This window comes from Martes martes (assembly GCF_963455335.1).
Source record: "Martes martes genome assembly, chromosome: 5".
Classification (NCBI taxonomy): domain Eukaryota; kingdom Metazoa; phylum Chordata; class Mammalia; order Carnivora; family Mustelidae; genus Martes; species Martes martes.
This window is the reverse complement of record NC_137892.1, coordinates 76,669,488-76,692,115: the sequence shown is the minus strand read 5'-3', so window position 1 is coordinate 76,692,115 and position 22,628 is coordinate 76,669,488. Positions and strand designations below refer to the sequence as shown.

Genomic DNA, 22,628 nt, shown 5'->3' with positions numbered 1-22,628 from the left:
TCTTCTACATGTTTTAGCTGATGTTCCACTATAAATAAGAGCCTTTGTCCCCTCTACTCCACTTCTGGATTTTTCCCCCCATCTGCTGCTTTTTTGAGTATCATTATGGACTCATGAATCTTTGCTTATTTAACAAATTATGATTCATTATTGTTATTTGTCTCTTTGAAACCAGCTCTTGTGGTCTGTCAATATGTCCCCTTTAGTCTTTAAGTAGCCTTTATTTTTACTGCCAAGATATTTCAAGCTGACTTTGTATACTCTGTGCAGGGTTAAGCTGAGCAACCAGGATAAAATCTGAGGCGAAACAAATGCACTTATGGCTTTCATGGAGCTTACAGTCAGGGCAGAAAGCAAATACAGACCAGACAATCATACAAATATTTTAAAATACTTTAAGTGTGCTAAAAATGGCCCCCTATTCTAGAGTTCTTTTTTTTTTAAGATTTTATTTATTTTATTTGACAGACAGAGATTACAAGCAGGCATAGAAGCAGGCTGAGGGAGACAGAGAGAGAGAGAGAGAGAGAAAGCAGGCTCCCTGCTGAGCAGAGAGCCCGATGCGGGGCTCAGTCCCAGGACCCTGGGATCATGACCCAAGCCAAAGGCAGAGGCTTTAACCCACTGAACCACCCAGGCGCCCCCTATTCTAGAGTTCTATGCATACAACAGGGAATCTGATATACTCTGAGTAGTTGGGAAAGCTTTCTTAAACATATGAACTGAAAAATAGGAGGCACTCAGTTCAAGGGGTTTGTGTATATGCTGGGGGCAGTGGTGGCCATAGCAGAAGGTCAGGGAGGTAGTCAGTCGAGTGGGTTCCAGATAGAGCTTAAGAGAGAAACTTGAGAAACCAGAAGAGGGGGGTAGGTCTTTATGCAGCTGAGAGCTGGGGTAAGAGACTATCTGTGCAGCAGGCAGGCTGGGCAGGTGCTAACTCTGTAGGGCCCTGAGGGCAAGTCAGAGGTTTTCCTCTTTTATCCTTCAAGTAATGGGAAGCCATTAAAGGGCTTAAGCAGGAGAGAGAGTCATAATTAGATCTGCATTTTCCAATGAATAATGGCTAATCCAGAAAAGATGGATTGGGGAAAGGATGCATGGTAGCATCCAGATGGAAGGCTCTCTGCGGAAGCACATGGAGAGCTGCCAAGTAATAGGGCAGTGGCTGTGACACAGCACTGTCACTTCCTGTCACTTCCTTCCACTGCAGCGAGCACACACCCATTCTGGGCTCTCTTGAGATTTCTACAGACAGTGGGGAATCTAGTTAATGGGCTCCTTCCTAAGCTCTCCCACCCAGCCGCCATCCTCTCTGCTCCCAGTTTTTCTCTTCTATCCGGTAGGGAAACACAAAGGTGAGATTAGAATTGATCATGGTGAGAGTTTAGGAACAGAAAAGGTACATATAAAGGCAAAAACAAACACTTCAAAAGTAGGGTGGAAGTCTCTGGAGGAAGGGAAAGAGACGGGATAGGGGCCAGAAATAGCTCTTTTGTGAAGAGAAGGGAAGGATGGAGGAGAGGTTAACAGGGGTGCTGAGCACCTTCACCCAACCCTTACTCCATTAGGACCTGCTCTACGGCCAGCATAAGATGTGGCCTCACCCCACACCTGGTCTGTCCCAGCTGTAAAACAGGGAGCAGGCAGGGGTAATGGTGAAAGAAGAGCAGGAAGGAATGGGGTCTATTGGAAGGTAGAGGCCAGGAATGTATGAGAGATGAATTTTAGCAGTGATGGCTGGGAGGAAGGGAGCCAGAGAATAACCTGAATGATTCCTTCAAACATACAATTTCATAAGCTATTTCATTTTTTAAAAAAAGATTTTATTTATTTATTTGTCAGAGAGAGAGGGAGAGAGAATGAGCGAGCACAGGCAGACAGAGTGGCAGGCAGAGGCAGAGGGAGAAATAGGCTCCCCGCCGAGCAAGGAGCCCGATGTGGGACTTGATCACAGGACGCTGGGATCATGACCTGAGCCGAAGGCAGCCGCTTAACCAACTGAGCCACCCAGGCGTCCCTCATAAGCTATTTCAAAATGTTGTAAAAGATTTTTTAAAACTTTCCAACTCCTTTAAAAACACTAGCATAACTTGGACACCAGATCTGACAGGCATAGTAAATACAAAGGGGAAGGAGGCAACGTAAAAGTTATTATCTTCACCATTTTGAGCATACAGTTTAGTCATGTTAAGTACATTCACGATGCTGTGCAACCAATCTGCAGAACTCTTTTCATCTTGCCAAACTGAAACTCTGTATCCAGTCAATAATAACTCCCCATTCCTCCCTTCCCACAGCCCCTGGCAACCAACCACCCTTCTGCTTTCTGTGTCTGAATTTGACTGTTCTAAGTACATTACATACGTGGAATCACACAGTATTTGCCATTTTGTGACTGGATTATTTTATTTACCATAATATCCTCACAGTTCATCCATGTCATTGCATGTATCAATTTTTTTCCCCCTGGAGAGGAATGTACCACCTGGGATCAGGGCCCAGAGTAAGGGCAGACTCTTACCAAATGAGCCACCCAGGTGCCCTCCAAAAAAGAACTCTCTTCACTCTGATGCTACTGAAGTTTTTTAGAGTAGCATCTTTATTCTTCAATTTTACAATCTCAGTGTATTAGAGACATGACTTTTTATTAAAAGTTCAGAGCAAAGCAACTAGAAGCACTTAAATGCTTATTATTTATTTGATAACACAATATCTAACTTTCCCCTTTTTTGGTGGGACAGAAATAGATGTTGTTTATCACTTATTTCACCCTTTAAAAAGGAATAATACCACATTTGGTAAAAACATTACTGTATGATGTTTAAAAAAGGGAATCAGGAGCATCTGGGTAGTTCAGCAGTTAAGTGTTGAACTCTTGATTTTACCTCAGGTCATGATCTCAGGGTCATGGGATCAAGCCCTGCATTGGCTCCCTGCTCAGCAGGGAGTCTTCTCCCTCTCCCTCCGCCCCACCTCCCAATTCCTGCGCTCGCGCTCTCTCTCTCTCTCTGATAAATAAATAAGTTAATAATCTTAAAAAAAAAGGAAAAAAGAACAACTCACGGGGGTTTCTGTTTAGGTCCTCAGCTCCAATCTTGGCTCAAACTGGTTCATATAAGGGATTATAAGGCAAAACACCTAGCAAGGGACTCTCAGGTGTTAACACCTAGCTGGGCCCTCCCTTGGCTGGAACCATTGATTCTGCAAAACAAAACACATTCCTTCCCAGCTTTTGCCCTTCTCCTCCTCCCTTCGGCTCAGAGCTTTTAGCCCTGATTTGCATAACTTCCTTACATCCTGGCTCACAATATCATTGTGCAATTGTTAAAATGGCTATTATCAAAAGATAACAAGTGTTGGCGAAGTAGTGAAGAGAATATTTTACAATGTTGATGGGAATATAAACTGGTACCACCATGATGGAAAACAGTATGGAGACTCCTCAAAAAATTTAAAAAAGAACTACCATATGATCTAGCAATCCCACTTCTGAGTATATATTTGAAGGAAATGAAATCATTATCTCAACAAGATATGTGCACACCCATGTTCACTGCAGCACTATTCACAATAGTGAAGATATGGAAACAACTTAAGTGTCCATGGATGGATGAATGGATAAAGAAAATGTACTGTCTATATATACAATGGAATATTATTGAACTTTAAAACAGGACCTCCTGTCATTAGTGACAACATGAATAAACCTGGAGGATATTATACAAAGTGAAATAAGCCAGACACTGAAAGACGAATACTGCATGATCTCACTTGTATGTAGAATCTGAAATGGTCAAACTCGCAGATGCAGAAAGTAGAATGGTGGTGGCCAGGGGCTGGGGCTAGGGGTCCTGGGGAATGGGGAGATATTGGTCAAAGGATATAAAGTTTCAATTATGCAGACGAATAAGTTCTAGAGATTTAATGTACAGTGTGGTGACTATAGTTAACAGTACTGTATTGTATACTTGATATTTACTAAGAGCATAGATCCTAAGTATTCTCACCACAGAAAAAGAAAGAAAATGGTAATCATGTGAGATAATGAATATGTTAATTAGCTTGATTGTGGTGATCTATTCATGATATACAAACATCAAATTGTACACCTTAAATAGGAACAATTCCTATGTGTCGACTATACCTCAGTAAAGCTGAAAAAAAGAAAAGGAAAAAATTATACAAGCATACAATAATGAATTAAACAAAGATAGAATTAATTTTAGTACAGGTCTCACAATCCTAAAGTATTAGAGACTATTAAGGAATGATGACAAAGACTCCTGTACAAAATGGCAGTATGATAATGAAACTCAGATAACAAAAGATTCTAAAAGCAGTGGTTATATCGAGTTTGGAGATGTATATGTCCACCTGGGAGAGAAGACCAAGAAAAATCTGCATCATTAGTCCACAGTAGTCAGGAGTAGCCCAGAAGGAAGAAACTGGCAGTTACCAAAGTGGTAACAAAGTGGGGAAGGAAGCCACTAGATATGAAAAACAATCACATATCATACCACCACCACCACCACCATCCACTAGCAACAGACCCTCCTCTCCCTCTTGTAACCAGGAACAAGAAATTAAATGCTATTCCCTTAAAGTAACTCTTCGTTTGATTTGACGAGGACAAAATATATTGCAGTTCTATGCAAAAGTGCTCTCCAGTGAACGAAGTAAATAATGACGAAGGGAATGTTGCAAAGATTTGTTAATTTATTAGAGTGAGAGAGCGCTTAAGTGGTGGGGGGGAGGGACAGGAAAGAATCTTCAACCAGATTCCCCTCAAGACCAACCCAGGAAATCACGACTGGAGTGGAAACCAAGAATAGGACACTCAACCAACTGACCCACCCAGGCACCCCTGGGCATATTTTAAATGAGGAATTGCTATCTAGGCTACATTGCCTATAGGTGTGAAACTGATTCACACTCTTAAAATCACAGTCTTAAAGCATCTTTCCCGGCAACAGTGATTACTCTTACAATGAGTAGGGGAATTGTGGAAATAATTTACCTTGATTCACCTGCAAAATGGTACAAGGAAGAAAGCTGGAGAGTTACACAGTACACAGGTGAAGAAAAATACTTGGAAAAGAACCATAATGTAAACAATCAGTACACAGGACACCAAAGGGCTATGAACTAACAGAAACCAGAAGAGACTTCATTGAGCTCTCAATCAGTAGGCTCAGGTTTGAAAGCTGATTTAAAGACCTCCAAGATGTGAGACCCAGAGCAGTTTATTTCAATAAAATGGAAAAAATAAGACCAAGACTAAAATCCTCTCTGTGAGGACTAGATGTAATTTTACCATTATAAGTCAGACAAGAATCTTTGTCCACAAATTTGTGACTCCAAAAAAACTTAAAAAAATTTTGTAATAGTCCAGTTTCTAACCCTGACCTTTATTCTTACTGGCTTGACCTTATTTATTTTAACAAATGAAAATATAACCTTAGTCCTTTCCAGGTTTCTCAAGGTATGGGAAGGTGGGCAGTAGGGTGGGGAGGAGGGGTGGAAATGCTTTTTGTCATCTGACTATCCAGATGGTCCTTGTGATGTCTATAGACCTTCCCTCCCTCTTCCCATGGATTCAACAGCTCCTTTCTACATTAGGACCATTCTAAAAGCCCAGTTCCTGGTCTGTTTGAACAAATGCACCTTGCAGCCATTTCTCCTGGAGTACTACCTCTCTAGAAATACTATCAGAAGAAAGGTGAAGGTTCTCTCTGCTCTCAGGAGCCAAAGGTATCTCTGAGTCTCTTCAGAATCATTCCCTACCTGTCCCTAGAAAATTAAAATACCTCCATTTCCCCTGAGGATTACTAAGTACATTCCAGGATCTTTCTGAGAGGATTATGTTGTACGTATGCCAAATATTATTCAACGTCACAGCAGGGTTCAGGCAGCATCCCACAGTCAAACATTCACATTTCTGTGGTGAAATATATTAATAGTTACTTTATGTAGATGAATAAAAAGACCAATGGTCTCTCAGTGCCTAAGTCAGGCTTGACTCAAGCTTTGGGTTTCAGGGACTTTTGGATTTCATAATCACAGGAAAAGACTGAATCTGCAACTGAGTTTGAGTAAGTTAGATATGGGATGACTACCTGTGGTATAGCAAAACAGAAATTCAAAAGACAAAAGTGTTGCTAAGAGGGCTGATAAGATCTGTAAAGATTTTGAGCAGGAGAAAGCACTTGAAGAAAGACTGGAGTATCTGTAGAAATTGGCAAAGATCAGAAAATAAAAGGCATCCCATGTGAGGAATAAAAAGAACTTGATTGTTTTAAATCATTTATCATGGGAAAAATGCAATAAAATAAATAAAATAAAAGCAATAAGAAACAGACCCTTAACTACAGAGAACACACTGAGGGTTACCAGAGGGGAGGTGGAAGGGGCAATGGGTGAAATTGGTGATGTGGATTAAGGAGGGCACTTGGGGTGAGCACCAGGTGATGTATGAAAGTGTTGAATCACAACTATTCACCTGACACTAATATTACACTAAATCCTAAGTAACTGGAATTTAAATAAAAACTTGAAACAGTCCCATTTATATGACATTTTGGAAAAAGCACAATTACAGAGATGGTATACAGATCAGTGGATGCCAGGGGCTTAGGGTGGGGAAGGATTGAACCAGTGAAGCACAGAGGATTGTTTTTAGGGCAGTGAAACTATTCTATATGACACAGTAATGATGAATATATGACACCACACATTTGTCAAAACCCAAAGAGTTTTAGAGCACAGAGTCAAACTTAAAAGACGCAAAGCTTGTAAAAATCATTTAGAAGGTGGGAGAGTCAAGGAATGTAGAATGATAAAAGAACCTAACTGTGTTAGAAATATATGAAACAACTTCATAGGATAGGGTAAGGAGGAAAGGTGCTGACCTAAGTAATTGTGGAAATTAGTAGAGTCTGTCAATGAAAAACAAAAGGAACTCTTGTTGATAAAGTGTGCAATGGGTTAACAATTCTGAAATCAGTTTACACGTATATTAGAATTGAACTATTAAGTAAATTCAGGCACATGTGACAGTCAGGTTTCTCACTACTGGAGTTAGAGGCAAGCAAGGGGCAAAGGCTAGAATGATCCATGTGGTAATAGATTAGAACTGAAGGTATCAACATGAACTCAAGTTTACCTTAAGATATATACAGATGGTTACATATAGAAATATTTACAAGGTGTGTGTACTAGTTAGTATATAGAAATATTTACAAGGTGTGTGTACTAGTTAGTATATACATTTCTCTGCTGTCAGCTAAGAGGGCCTAGAACCAATAACCCTCCAGTAGCCATGACCACACCAATTGCCAGCTCTGGGCTTCTAATACCATTCCCCTATGAAAGGAATCAGGACCCCTTGGAGAATTGGCTGATTCTAGAACCAGGGCAGGAAATATGCAAAATGAGTCTGGAACATCTTGCAGTCCCAGAAGGAAGTGGAAATATGTCAGAATGACACAGAAACCATGCAGAAGAACTCTCAGTGGCTAAAACTGGAAGGATTTGAGCAATTAAATAAGTAATGTAGTATTAGATTATATTCTAATGTAGCAAATAGATATTCATGAGTCCACACTAACATAAATGGATCATTGAATAAATAAATGGGAGAGAACAGGCAACTAACCTAGGCAGAAGAATTCCAAATAATTTGTGTAGATACTTTGCACTCAAAGGGTTATCCTTAAGTGTGACTTCAGAGTGACTCCCTTTTAAAGAATAAAGTACAAAAGGAGAAAAAGAGTAACATTACCTCAGCCAGGTGATCAAGGTTAAAATCAACAGTGAAAAGTCATATTGTTAGTATATACCCTTGATACGATGTGATAAGAATAATCCTTTACCTCTGTTGTCTTCCTCCTAAAAACTAATAACTCCTACCTGATTTATGGGAAAAACATCAGATAAATTCCAGTTGAGGGACATTCTGCAAAATACTTGACCAGTATTCCCCCAAACTGTCAAAGTCATCAAAAATAAGAAAAACCTGGGGCACCTGGGTGGCTCAGTCAGTGAGTGTCTGACTCTTCAATTACTGCTCAGGTCATGATCTCAGGGTTGTAACACAGAGTCCCACTTTGGGGCCCATGCTAGGCATGCAGCCTACTTAAGACTTTCTTTCCCTCATCCCTGTTCCCTCCCCCAGCTCTCCCTCCCTCTCTCTAAAATTAATTAATTAATTAATTAATCTTTAAAAAAAAAAAAAAAAGGGAAGTCTGAGAAACCATGATAGCCAAAACAAGCTTAAGGACACAGGACAACTAAATATAGTGGCATCCTGGATGGAATCCTGAAACAGAAAAAGGACATTAGGTGAAAACTGAGGAAATATGAATGAAGTATGGACTTCAGTTAATAATAAAGTATCAACATTGGCACATCAACTGTAATAAATGTATTAGATTTATGTAAGATGTTAATAATAGGGAAACTGGGTATGCATATATGGCAATTCTCTGCACTAACCTCATAATTTTTCTGTCAATCTAAACTATTCTAAAATTAGGTTTATTTTGAAAAAGAATGCCATGCATGCACAATCCAAGATTTTGAGGCTTGTGTCACATTGCTCTTCTCATTATTGCCATCCACTGTCTTCTTGGCTATATACCCCTATTCAGAGTCCTTAATCATCTAGCTCATATTCATTCCAAGACTCTTCCTCACTGAGGAAGTCCAACACCATGCCTAATACTTCATCCATCTGTTCAATTCCAATAACCATCACCAGCAACCAGCCACTCACTTCCAGAGCCATGTAGTACTACCTCTATACTTCCAATTGCTGACCAGACTATAGCCCCCACTATTTCCATTCACCTCCTTCTTCCAGAATCACTGAATCCCTGACTTTAGCTTGAAAGTCAGCTAGGATAGAGTATTACTCCCCTGATTTCCTTCCGCTACATGTGACCCATATGACTGGCCAGTGATGTATCACTTTTGTTATAGGTCCCTAAACAGAGAGAACAGTTCCTTCTCTTACCCTCTTCCTTCTTCATACTGACTGAAATGTGTATTCATGGCTGGAGTTCCAACATCCATTTTGGATCATGAGGTGTCTACGGGAACAGAAGCCACATATGGCAGAACTGCTGGATCTCTGATACTATAGTATACCAGCCCAACTCTGACTGCATACTTCTGGAACCTTATATAAGAAAAGACTTCTATCTTAACTGTTATTTTTAGGTTTTTGTCTATCCTGGCTAAACTTAAAAATCAGTTCACTCCCTTATTCCATCAACTTTCTTGGCTGTATAGCATGATGGTTAAGAGCAAGAGCTTTAAAATCAAAGAAAGCTGGGTTGGCACCCAGCTTTAATAGCTAATAACTTCCTGATCTTGGTCAAAATGTATGTAAATGGTATAAGCATCGACTTCCTTATCTGTAGCAACCTCATTGTGTCTATCTTGTAGGGATATTGTAAGGATCTTATTGCATGAGACATATAAGGAGCTTAGTAAGCACCACTGTCCTTTGAGAGTCTCAGCTCCCATAATGCACCACTGTACCCAGTCTTGCTGGCATTGTCAATGTCCTCCCTTGTCCTGCTGCACCTTCCTTGCAAATCCCCACCTTGAGTAGTGCAAGTCTTCTCCATGCCCACAGGATTATGGGCCTAACAAATTCATGCAGATTGGGACCACTACAAATGTATGGTCTCCAGCCTCACTGGGACTCTGCTAGAAGCTAGGAAATATTTGAAATCCCTAAGCACATCCATTTCCAACAGTTTATGCAACTTTTTCATTCTTCAAGTCATTTCTAGAATAAACATGTTTATGCTGCTTTTTTAAAAGAAAAAAAACCCCTCAATCCATTTATCCTGTCCCCTCTGCAATCACCACATACCTTACTCAACCTAAAGTAGACAGGACCATAAACTCTGTTCTCTTTTGAGCTAGGGATTCACCTTCTTTTCCTCCCCATTTAAATCTGAGTCTGTATTCTCTAGGCATATGTTCATATTTTTACCAATTACTACATATTTTTACCAATTGAAATACATTATTTCATTTAAGCCACAGAACAACCCAGCAAGGAAAACTTGTGCTATTGTTTTCATTTTATAGATGAAGAAAGAGAAGCTGAGAGAGGTTAACTGGCTGGTCTAAGGTCACCTCGCATCTAACATCCATGCCTCCTGCTTTTAGATTTAGCCCACTTTCCACACCACTCTACTGTTTCCTTGGACCCTGCTAGTCAACCCATCCATGGTCAGTCTAGATGAGACTCTCCCTTCAGAAGCTCTCTCACATCCACCTTTCTTTCAAGGCACATATGCTGGCTCTCCTCCACTCATCCTTACTCAATCAATTTAGCTCTGCTGTTAGTGTCTAAAGCTGCCGCCCTACCCCACCCCACCCCACCAGATGGCTCTTACGGTACTGCCTTAGATCAAACCTCACCTCCCTCAAAAACCATTGACTGCTCTCAATTTCCTGGAGAATCAAGCCCAGATGCCACAGCCACGTGCATCCAAGGTCTGAGCCCGCCTCCTTCTGGACTCATCTCTCTGGGTCCACAGAAGGAAGCCTTGCTATAATCTGGTCTATTGGCCATTCCCTAAACTTTCCTTTCCCTAGATCTTGATTTGTTATTTCTTTTCACTTACAACACCTTGCCCACTAATCCACCACCCATTTTGAAGTTCTGTACATCTTAAACACATAACTTGTAAATCCTTCACAGTGCCTTCCCTGCTTTCTAAGTGACAGAACTTTCACGCATATGGCACCTAGCTGCCCTGTTACATAAAATCTTCTGTCGGTCTATAAGTTTCAGGAGGCCCCAACTATGTTCAAGACATCTTTGTATCACTAGAACATCTAGCAGGGGTTCTGAATATACAAAGGGTGCAACAAATATGTAAAATGCTTTGGTTAAATGAGTATTCAGGTTAAAACCACCTACCCATGCAAACATATGCAGTTAGATTCCGAGATAAAAGACACACATACAACCACACTACCACAAATTTACTATAATGCACACACACACACACACAGACACACACACACACTTTGACAATATCCACAGTTTTCCATAGTCTTTAAAAATTTAACAGAAACAAGAGATAATTGAGGAGACATCTCATAATTTTGTAATTTAGGTAACAATATAGTCCACTCAATTCTTAAATTCAACTCAACTGAATTGAATTCTTGTTCAATTATTAAATTCTTAAATTTGAATTCTTAAATTGAATTCTTAAATTCTTAAATTGAGTTTTTTTCTTAAATTGAATTCTTAAATTCAACTCAATTAAGACTGTAAACTGGCAATGTCCCATAGATATTTAAAATGATTCACAGATGTGCTCGCTTCGGCAGCACATATACTAAAATGATTCATAGAACCTCGTATCATAAACTAGATTTTGTAACTGGTCTCTTTATTTGTTAGGTAAGCAAACCCAAAGGCAATAAAATCTTGAAAAGTGGATGAAACCCCAATACAAATTCTATGTGACCCATAGAGCCCTTTAATAACATACTGTCCATGCATGTCCTACATCCAGTGATACACATTTTGATCTAATTATATATATATATATATATATATATATATATATATATATATATATGAAGGATACTTCTGCTAGCTGTGATTCCTTTTCATGTAACATTCCAGCTCTCCACTTCTCTTCACATAAGTTAGAACATGGTTCCATCACACGCTGTCAGACATTTTAAGCAAGTCAGACATTTTAAAGGCTACAGGGAGGTTAGGAGAGGTTGCACACTGCTGGATAGACAATATTGCGAAAACCAAACTCTCCTGTGTATCACCTTCTTTTCTTTGTGCTTCCTTTTGGTCTTTAGTCTACTTGGGTGTTTGGGAATTGTGTGCATTGTGTAACAACACCCACTACACCATCTCGTTTTAGCGCAGGCTGAATGAAAAGAATCAAAACAGGAAAATAGTTTAGGAACCCTGAGGCCCTCAGAGAAATAAATTATAACTTGTTCTTTCTTTCTTGCTGTGCTTTCTTTCTTTTTTTTTTTGAGAAAATAAATATTTCCCCCATTTATCAACTCTTACCTTCTCATATTGTAAGCAAGTGAAATCAGTAAAGGTCACTTAAAAGCAAATAACCTTATAAATCTGGTAAGTGTGAGAGAGAAGGCCATGGTATAGATTAAATACCTGGTGAGACACATCGAACTATAAGAATTCACAGTGAGGAAAAACTCGGGCTCTGATGGACAATGCTATCACAGTGTGTTACATAACTGAGACCCATAAGTATTAATTGTTTAAAGTCATATAGGCATAAGCAGTCCTTCAAAATCAAGTATAAATATAACAAGAATGAAAACCAATAGGGAAAAATTCAGAAATGTCCAAATATCATTGTTTCTGACACAAAACTCTATTGACCAGTAGTTTCAGCTTGCCAACAAGAAAATAGGAAAACAAGAGAATTTTAGAAAGCAGTAATTGTGAAAAAACAAAAGTAGGCAAAATGAATTTCAAGTCTTCATTATATAATTTATAGATTTGAAAAAAGAAATCCAGGCTATTAATTAATTTATAACCCTGGGAAACATTTTTCCATGCAGTGTATCTATACCAACTATTAAAACAGGCTCTCTCTTTCTCTCTTTATTGAGACCCTTACCATAATCATATATAGTCCCTGGAGAATTTCTGTGCAACCATTTTCCTCCCGTTGCTTCACAAACAACTCTAACTCATCTCTGGAAACTGTGTATAGTGGGAGGTCTGAAATCACTTATGACTTAAGGGTACCTGCAGTGCACTAAGGATTTGAACGTTTACATATGTAACCAGTACATATTAACAAGATAATCCTTTAAGCCATAACAATATGAGAAAGTGACATTATAATACAACAACAGGTTTTTCCCACTGAACTACAGAGTACTTATTCCATTGACAAATTTCACCTCTTTCCAGAGATACACAAAGTTAACTGCAAAATAGTAATAGCACAGTGCTCCTTAAGCTACAGAACAAATCCTCTTGTTTTCAAAATATTAACTTAACCTTAGTGTTAAGTGCATCAAGGTACTAACCGAAAGAATTGTTACTTTTAAACAGTATATACGACAAAAGTGTTGTAGGGAAGTCTTATCAGTGAAACTGGTGGTGGCTACACAAGAGATCCATTAAAAATTACTGTTAGTGATGTTAAATGACAACTTACCAAAAATTTACTTAATATTCACCAGTGTTAGCTCTTTAGGATAGGAATTTAACTTTAGAGTAAATACAGTGTCTTCTGAATATAATCAACAGCCAAAACTCCCAGTTAGAGGTTTTCAGAGCTGGCAGAAGGAATCTATAGTATGGCATGGATCTCTGTCCACGGTCAAAATATCTGATGATATTTTCATCTATACTGGACTTCTTTGAAAAGTACTATACTGTTTCATATCCTCCTTTCACCATAACAAAATGCATTAAATAAAACCTTTAGATTAGGTTTAAAAGCAGCTGAAAAACTACCTGCTTTAGGCTCTAATTAGACTCTGTTATCTGGGACCTTGGGCTCTCAAATATCAGAAACCCCAATAACTTATCATAAAAATACAAGCTCTTGGTTTTGAAAAATATACAAAATGCACTTCACATGGATAAAGCTCTTGATTGTCAAGGAAAGTAAGATACCAGTCTCATTCATAGATTCATGTCGCGCTTGCATTTCAGTGATCTTTGCTTTTGCAGATTCCATTTTTCACAGTTTTGGGCAGCCTCTGGCCTTTGGTGTAAGCACGGTACCAAAAATGGAGAAAGAGCAGCAGAAAGATGCACCCATAACTCATGATGATGTACAGAAAGACTGGAAACTGGTACTTGCAATCTTCCATGAAAAAGAACTGGCCTATGTGGATGGTGATAATAATGAATTGGACCTAAAAGATGAAAGAATGAAAAATATTATTCAGATATGTAGTCACAAAGGAGCAATCATTCAATGCATTCTTTGGCTGCTTATGCTTAAACACTCTGCAACCACATTTTAGGCTACTACTGGGTTCGGGATTTTATCTTTAAATCTAGCCTCCATGGGAATCAGAGTGGGTGGGACATTGTCAAAATCCAGATGGGAATGGGAAACCACTACTCAGTCCTGCCCAAGTGTACAACTCCAGCTGCCCTACGTAAATGGCCCAGGAGCTAGGCGGGGCAGTAGCCCCTTCGTACCCACAGAAAGAACCATCTGAGCAGGTTTTCTTGGCAAGTCTCTGTCTTGAGTCCTTGACTTGATGAAATACACATGGTGGGACCACTTTCTTATGGCCTCATTTTCTAGAAGAGCTTCAATTTCAAATAATCTGTCTTGTTGTTAGACGAGGTATTTCAATTTTGGGGAAACATAATCATTCTAATTAGAGCCCTAGCAATTTTGTAGGAGCCAAAGCATCCCTGAGTCCTGGTATCTGCCACTTGTCACCCACAGTCATATCAGGATAAAAATATATCCTGCCAATGGCAGCAGAGAATCTGTAAGGAGTGAAACAATATTGATGACACTCCTCATGATGTCCAAGGGCTCTTTGCTCCAGAACAGTCTACACAATCTTAAGAGGAACACTCCCCCGGCTAATGTCCAGATTTTTTGCATCTCATTCTTCTCCTGATTAAAAGGCAACATGTGTTCTGTGGGAATGTTAGACAAGCAAAAATTCCTAAATAAAAAAATAACAGTTACCTATAATCTTCCATTTATGACCGCAGTTAAGCTTTTCAGTTTCTTTTTTGGTCATCTTCAACTTTCCCTGCATTATCTTAAGAAACTTCCATGACATTCCTGTGCAGTAGCTACCCTTATTTCTCTCATTTGGCAGACATAAAGATGACACCTCTGGAAGCCTCGGTGACACGCCAATATCTGACACAGGCGTGTTTGTGTATAACCGACACATTTGAGATAAGAATATCTATTCTTTCTTCTATTTTAGCATTTTGCCACATTAATAAAAAAAGTTTTCACAACATTTAAGAATAGATAAGTGGGGAAAAAAGCCCAATACAAAATTGTCTATGCAGTATAATGCAAATCATGCAACAGGTATTCACATACATGCGGAATTAGGCTTATTTTTCTTTCCCTTTGCTTAGTTAGTTGTTCTAATTTCTCAGCGATGAGCATATGTTACTTCACAATCAGAAAAAAAATACTTAAAAAGAAAGCAATGGTGAATAATTTTCTTGATTTTATAATATTGCAAAGTAGGAATTAAAATAATTTATTTCACTATTTCCTTATGCTTGGTTATTTGGAGCATTGTCAATTTATCAACATATACAGTATACTGTTCCCCTACCTCTTTCATCCACATGTATGTTTACCATTTGGAGGAAAAACAGACTTAGAGCCAGGCATACAGGAAGACTCATAATCCCCTCAAAGTTATATTCCCTCCCTCAAAGTCATTTAGATGGTATTTCTAACTCCTAATTTTATATTGTGCCTGCTGCAGTGCAAATAACTTTGAGATTATCTTTAACATAAATTTATTTATTTAAGTTTTTATTTATTTATTTATTTCACAGAGAAAGACACAGTCAGAAATGGAACACAAGCAGTGGGAGCAGGAGAGGGAGAAGTACGCTTCCCACCAAGCAGAGAGCCCGAGGCGGGGCTTGATCCCAGGACCCTGGGACCATGACCTGAGCCGAAGGCAGATGCTTAATGACTGAGCCACCCAGGCACCCCATAAATATATTTATTTTATAGAAAAGTATAAAATAGTACAAAGATAGCCTAAAGATATACATTCTGGTTTAACTGTCTGAGCTCTTGGCTACCAAAAATATACTTTGTTTCCAACACAGTTCTTTACAAAAGTTTAAATAACATGGAAAGAATAATGATGGGAAGCAATATAGAGGCCACACACTCTATATTCCTATTGTTTTGTATCTTTTGTTCCTTGTTAGTATTCTGATTCATAGGGAAGAGAAATGACTCCAGCTTAGTTTTATATCTAGTTTTAAAGAAAATTAATTACTCACAAGCTGTAATGATGTCAGATATTTTTTCCACCATAGATACTTCTGGAAGGCTGGTCCCAGTGCAGAGAGCCCATAGTAGGAATACATGACTACATGTACGGCTGTATTTAGAAAGGCATGGAATGTTCCCAAACCACCTGGAAAATAAAATTATTGTAAATTGGGGGCAATGCTCCTTAAAATGAGATTCATTTTTGTCAACTGAGATTTTAGAATAATTATTTAATTTTAGTAGAAAGAAAAACATATACAACATCAATTTGTTAATCTGCTATCAAATTAGAGGGAGCTGGATAACATTCATTCAGTGAAATATAAGACGCAAACTTTCAAAAACTAATGAGAATGTCTTTATTTATTGTTATATCTTAACCCTAAGATGGTCTTTTGATTTGGGTTCACTTTAACAAACTAAGTTTATTTTTTTGAAATGGTATATACTTAATAGTAGTAATCAAATTCATTTTTTCAGTGAGGGTTGACATATATAAAGTACACAAATGCACTAACCTTAAATGATGATTGTGCACATAGATATATACCCACATAGCTATCCACCAAAGTCAAGATATAAAACATTTCCAACATCACATATGGTTCCTATGTCCCCCTTCCAAGAATACATCTCTCAACATAAACTTTATGCTGACTTCTATCAACTATGAACTTTGCCTGATATTAAACTTCATGTAAATAGAATTATACAGGATAATCTTTGGAGCCTACTTTCTTTCAATCAACATAATTTTTTTAAGATTTGTCCATGTTGCTGTGATCAGTAGTTTGCTTTCTTACGGCTGTTAGTATTATAGTATTGCACCGTATGAATGCATCACAATCCATTCTCTTGTGCTATGAAACTTTGGCAGTAAAAATATATATACACTCCTTTCATTAGGAGGCTATGCTAAATTTGCTTTAATTATTTAAAGACAACTATTGTTTTTCCAAAATAAACATTCATTAATTGTTAAGCCATTTTTGCTTACTGTTTCCATTTGATTATTATCAATTGTGTCTTCCTATCTTGATTTTCCTCTTCTAATCACTACATCTCCTACTGATCACATTCAATTTAGAGTAGAAGCAAAGAACCCTGGGAGAACAGAAGTAAAGATCATTTCAATTGTCCTTAGCTGGACCTGTAGTACCCTGGAAGGGGTAACAAAGTGACTGGCTGATAGCAGGAGGAAAAACCAGAAAACTCTGCCTTAGCATCTTTCCTAAAAGGCACAATCTCAAAGAAGCTGCATTCTTTATGTATAGCCTGATTCAGCTTAGTGATCTTGATCTGGGGTTTAAATTCTTCTCCAAAATATTCTAATTTCTTTATTCTAGTATTCTTTAATTCTAGAAATAAAGTGAAATGTCAAAATATAGAACAATTACATTAGAAAAAGGACCACGTTCATAAACGCTATGTATTACAGAAAGCTTAAGGCAAAATAAAAATTGTTGCACAGTAGAAACTAATTACATTTTAATAATCATTCATAATTGCAGAACTACTAGACACTTCTAGATACTACCACTGCTAAAGTACTCCTTTAAAATAACATGTTTTAAATAATTATTTTTGAGTAACTTAAATATTCCTCCAATGCCTCATTTATGCTGTACTGTGCTTCATAAACTTTCTCTTTCTAAGTAGAATAAATAAAAATGCAGCCAATTCTTTAATTATCATAAATTTCAAGTCAGAAGAAATTGAATTAATGAAGCTTATTACCAAACTCCCACCTTTTATTATTTACATTTGGATTAGATTTTTTTCCCAAAAGAAAGTGAAATAGATAAATTAGAGTGGTGTGAAAACACCTTTTCTAGGGTGATTTAAAAATATAGTATTCGTCTATTTCTGATAGTTAAGGAGTCAAGCTGCTTTAACAGGGCATAAGCCAAATACCTCTTATGTCCTTTTGTGTCTTGTGATTATATAAACACACAGGAAACAAACTATATCAGAGACTTTCTCACCAAGGCACCTGTCCCATTTTTCAGTAGACTATTTTCCATCCAGAATCTTTTATTTTTTAAATGTCCTAAAATGAGGATCCTATGGACAGGAATTTAACAAAGCACTAGTGTAGCTAACACTAGTGCTAGCTAGTTTAGTAAGGGTTACTAATCAAAATCAGCTATCAAATAAGATTAACTTGCTGATTTTGTCTAGTTATGATTATTCCCTCAGATACGTTAATAAGTTTGTTCATAGAACAATCACATTTTAATTAGTAATGTTTTTCACATCTTCTTTGGAAGGCTTTCCTAATAAAGTATTTTCTAAGCCTGCTTTCCTCTTTACAACAATAATTTTGCAAAGCTAACCTCTTGCAATTAGTACCATCTCATTTTATTCCTTTTTAGAAAAATAAAGGAATCACCTGGATAATTGCCACAATTTTCCGTATCTCTGGAAGGGAGTATGTGCATAATGAATATAAAAACTTGCCAGAGAAACATTCCCATCATATTCCAAAGAAAAGTTGGAATGCTTTTTACGCCAGAGAATTGTACAACAGGCAAACAGGAAATTAAATACTAGATCGAGATCAGCTGTGCTCAAGTTTTTGAAAGAACAGTGTAAACTGGACGGTTTCATTCTAGGAATGAAAGCCAATGCCAGACCACATTTCTGGAAATATCTCAGTTCTTACTGCTGTACCTGTCACTATATAGGTATTCGGTATACAAGTATTTTCTAGATTCCACATGCAAGACTGAACAGAAATGCCAACTCATTGAACATATAAGAAAGTATTTACATTTTGTAAAGCAGAAGGGGGATTAAGGTGTGGACAATGAACCCACTACAAAGTGTTTGATGTCCACAGACACGGTAACATTTAAAAACCAAAGAATTTCATGTTTCAATTTTCATTATTGAAAGTTATGCTTGTTTGAAAATGGAAGCCAGACTATCCATGGGTCTAAGGTAGACCCATTAGAAAAGTGCTCAACTCTACTCTTCAAATAAAGCTCATTTTTCCCATTATAAAACATACAGCTATTCAATATAGAAAAATTAGAAAATACAGAGAAGGATAAAGACAGAGAGAGAAAGCACTTTTTGTGTTAGTTCTTCTAAATCACTGTATTTTGGGGGTAATGCCTCCCAATCTTTCTCCTATTTATATTTTTCAGTGTTGTGATGTAATATTCTGGTCTCAGAGAAGAAATCTGAATAAATAAATTATAAGGGTGTGAAAGAACTTTTTCTAGCATACTTTAAAATAGAACAGACACCTATGTCTGATAATTTTGGAGTCAAACTGCTTAAAAGAGAAGACGAGCTAAATGTCTCCTGGTATTACTTGCATTTCACAATTATATATACACAGGAATTCATAACCATTTTATTAATGGATGGTTAGGTATTTTCCCATTTTGGGGCAACATGAATAAAGATGTCAATGAATATCACTATACAGAGAACTGATGTGCATGTGAGAGAAAACAAAAACATATAAAGAGAAGTAAAATAATGGAGATTAAGTAATATGGCTATCCTTGATTTGTAAAATGGACACAGATGAGACTATTTTTATATTAACATACATTACCAGAAAAAATAGTGACATTTACTTTTAAAAACTCCGACATACAGGGGCACCTGGGTGGCTCAGTGGGTTAAAGCCTCTGCCTTCGGCTCAGGTCATGATCCCAGGGTCCTGGGATGGAGCCCCGCATCGGGTTCTCTGCTCAGCGGGGAGCCTGCTTCCCCCTCTCTCTCTGCCTGCCTCTCTGCCTACTTGTGATCTGTCTGTCAAATAAATAAAATCTTAAAAAAAAAAAAAAACCACTCTGACATACAAATGCCAATTTGGGCAAAGAAAACACCCCATATATTGGAAAATCTGATGCTCACAGGCCATGGTAGGGACAGTCCTTTCAGCTCCTCTAGATACCTCTTTCATGCCAATGGCTCATTCATGCCCTCTCATGCTCTGAGACGTGAGGATTTTTCCCCCATGCCTAGAGACTCTAAAATTCAAACAAGTGTCCTCAATTGTGTTTTCTCTTTTTTGTCCTACAAAGTCAGAATGCCTCATAGACATGAGCTATTCAGAGAAATTTTAAGGCTGCAGATCTACTCGAAGACTTCTTAGATTTAGGAAACTCGCATAAATAAATCTCCCAGTCAACATCTGCTAATAAGTACATGTTCTTGGGGACATCATTTATTTAACACTTGATGATAGGGTAAAATTACTTAACCTGTTTTTTCCGATTCTAGATGTTCAGAGGCATAAAACCAAAACCAAATGAACAAAAGAGGCTGTTTGCCAAGCTTTTGATTTAAACCAGTTTCAACTTCAAACAACATCCTTCAACCACAATTTGACACATCTTTAAAGAGTTGGTAGGGGATGAGGTGTGTATCAGTTATTGGAATTTTGAACGCAAAGAAGACTGGAACTTGAGATAAATATTTTAACTTCCTAGAAACCTATAAGGAATAGATAACTAACTATATTTCTATAAAACTAAGGCTTCTACCATTTTATTTTTTTACTGTTTATTTATTTAATGATATTTAATAGAACTATATGGGAAAAGAATAAAATCCAAACAAAACAACTAGAGGATTATGGGTAGGAGACTATATCCAAAAATCACATGTATCTAAAGAATGGAGGGTAGGGGAAGGATCTAGGTTAAAGTCCTACTTTAATGTTTCAGGTAATAATGAAAGTCAGAAGTTTGATCCAAGTAGTCCTTTGATGTTTTGAGTTTCTTCTAAATCACATTTAAGGACAGAATTTGTCTTTATAACATACAGAAATGTAATCGTTTATAACACATGATCCCAACTCTCCCTTGGCTACCTGCGGCAAATTTGACTCCAAACCACCAGGTCCATGGCATGATGGTATGATGGAAGACATGCAGGAAAGTCACTTGGCTATTTTTCTTACGCAGAACAAAAAAGATCTGAAATAATTTTAAAAAAATCAAGTTCATAGAAAATCATGCAATGATTGATCTACTGATTTATCTACAAAAATACTGGCAAAGTACAAACTATTTCACATCATAATTTGCATTGAAAGGGCTGCCTTAGAGAATGCTGATAAAAGCAGCTGATTCTCCAAGGGGCAGCTAAAAAGCTAATAAGTATGAAGGAACTTAGGTATGATGACTAGCCATGGGAGAATCAATAAAAAGGTGTTAAAGAAAATGTATGTGGAGTTGAAAATCAAAAACGCAAAGTGACGAACATAGCCAAATATTATTGAAAGAAATGTTACTGGTAGGAAAACATCCATGTGGATTTTGAAGTATATGGGAAAGCACAGAGTCTCAATTCTTAGGGCAGAAATTATTCTATATTGCTCTCTAAGACATCCTACTAATTTAGATAAGGAATTAAGCAAACTGAAAAGAGAACTTGTGGGAAAAAGTCGAGGGGATTTGAAGAAATAGGATGGGGGGAAAAGTGGCCTGCGAAAAAGGAGAAAGGCAACAAAGGCACCATCCCGACTGAATGTATCCATGGTTTTCAGAAACAAAGAAGAGAACATAAAGGCTTTTGCAGGGGCAGATTTTTTTCAAGAAAAAATTCAAAAGCAGAATTAAGTGTTCAAAAAACATTCAAAATTCAGAATACCAGTGATGAGTCAGACTTCTAAATATAGGACCAAGCAGAGCACCACAAACAAAAGTATCCATAGTAATATTTAAGAAATGTGGTTTAGGGAAGGACATAGAGGTAGCAACCATTTCCTTATGGAACCTGGAAATAAATGAGAACATACAATGCAGAAAACAATAAAGCCAAAATGCATTTGCTTATGCACATGGAAGATGGCAGCATGATGCAATGAAAAAGTCCCAAACCAACTATCTGGGGTCCCGGTCCCAAGCAATAGTGGCATTCCTCTGGGTGAGTTACTTACCTTCCTGGCTTCAATTTATTTTCAGGTTGAGAGCTCTGGCCCAGATCAGTGGTTCACAACCCTGGCTGTATATTACAATGTCCAAGATGCTTTATAAAAATAGCCATGGCTAGTCTCTAAGTACAGGCCACCTGGCACCAAGTCTCTGAGATGGGTCCCAGGTTTTTTGGGTTTTTCTAAAGCAGTTAATGCTCCTGCACCATGATGGCTGGGAACCACTGACTATAACAGGAGTCTCCCAAATATAGAGTCTGGACCAACAGCAATAATATCACTTGAGAACTTAAAAGAAATGCAACTTCCTGAGTCCAAAACACTGAATCAGAAACCCTAGGGGTGGGGTCGAGGCATCTGTGTATTTAGGTGATTCTAAGGGAAGCCCAAGTTTGAGAACCACTGTATTCCATGCTCACTAAAATCCCTTCCAATTCTAACATTATGTGATTCATCAGCTGAGAAGGTGAAGCATGTTGAGATTTGCTACAAGGAATATGAGTTCTGTCACTGACCCCTACCTCTGAAACTAGTTAATACATTATATGTTATTAACTGAATTTAAATTAAAAAAGAAAAATTGAAAAAAGAAAAGAAGTATGTATTCCCTAATATGTAATTGTAATATGTTTCCTGAAGAAGACACTGCTCTTAGATCCAGAACTGGTTCCAGGTATCTGAGACCTACATGCCCCATATATATGATAAATACC

At 37.7% G+C, this 22,628-nt stretch overlaps 1 protein-coding gene across 2 annotated transcripts in view; it reads right to left on the bottom strand.

The window, feature by feature from the left end:
* Positions 1-12,039: 12,039 nt before the first annotated feature.
* The window catches only part of ELOVL7 (ELOVL fatty acid elongase 7), a 77,942-nt gene continuing 67,353 nt past the window's right edge, over positions 12,040-22,628 (bottom strand). For both annotated transcript variants that reach the window (XM_080803358.1, XM_080803359.1), the window contains 3 exons: positions 20,851-20,956; positions 16,022-16,158; positions 12,040-13,914 (listed from right to left, as the gene is read on the bottom strand). In XM_080803358.1, coding sequence (XP_080659484.1) covers positions 13,705-13,914; positions 16,022-16,158; positions 20,851-20,956 — 453 coding nt within the window. In that variant the 3' untranslated portion in view covers positions 12,040-13,704. The remainder of the gene's footprint in view (positions 13,915-16,021; positions 16,159-20,850; positions 20,957-22,628) is intronic.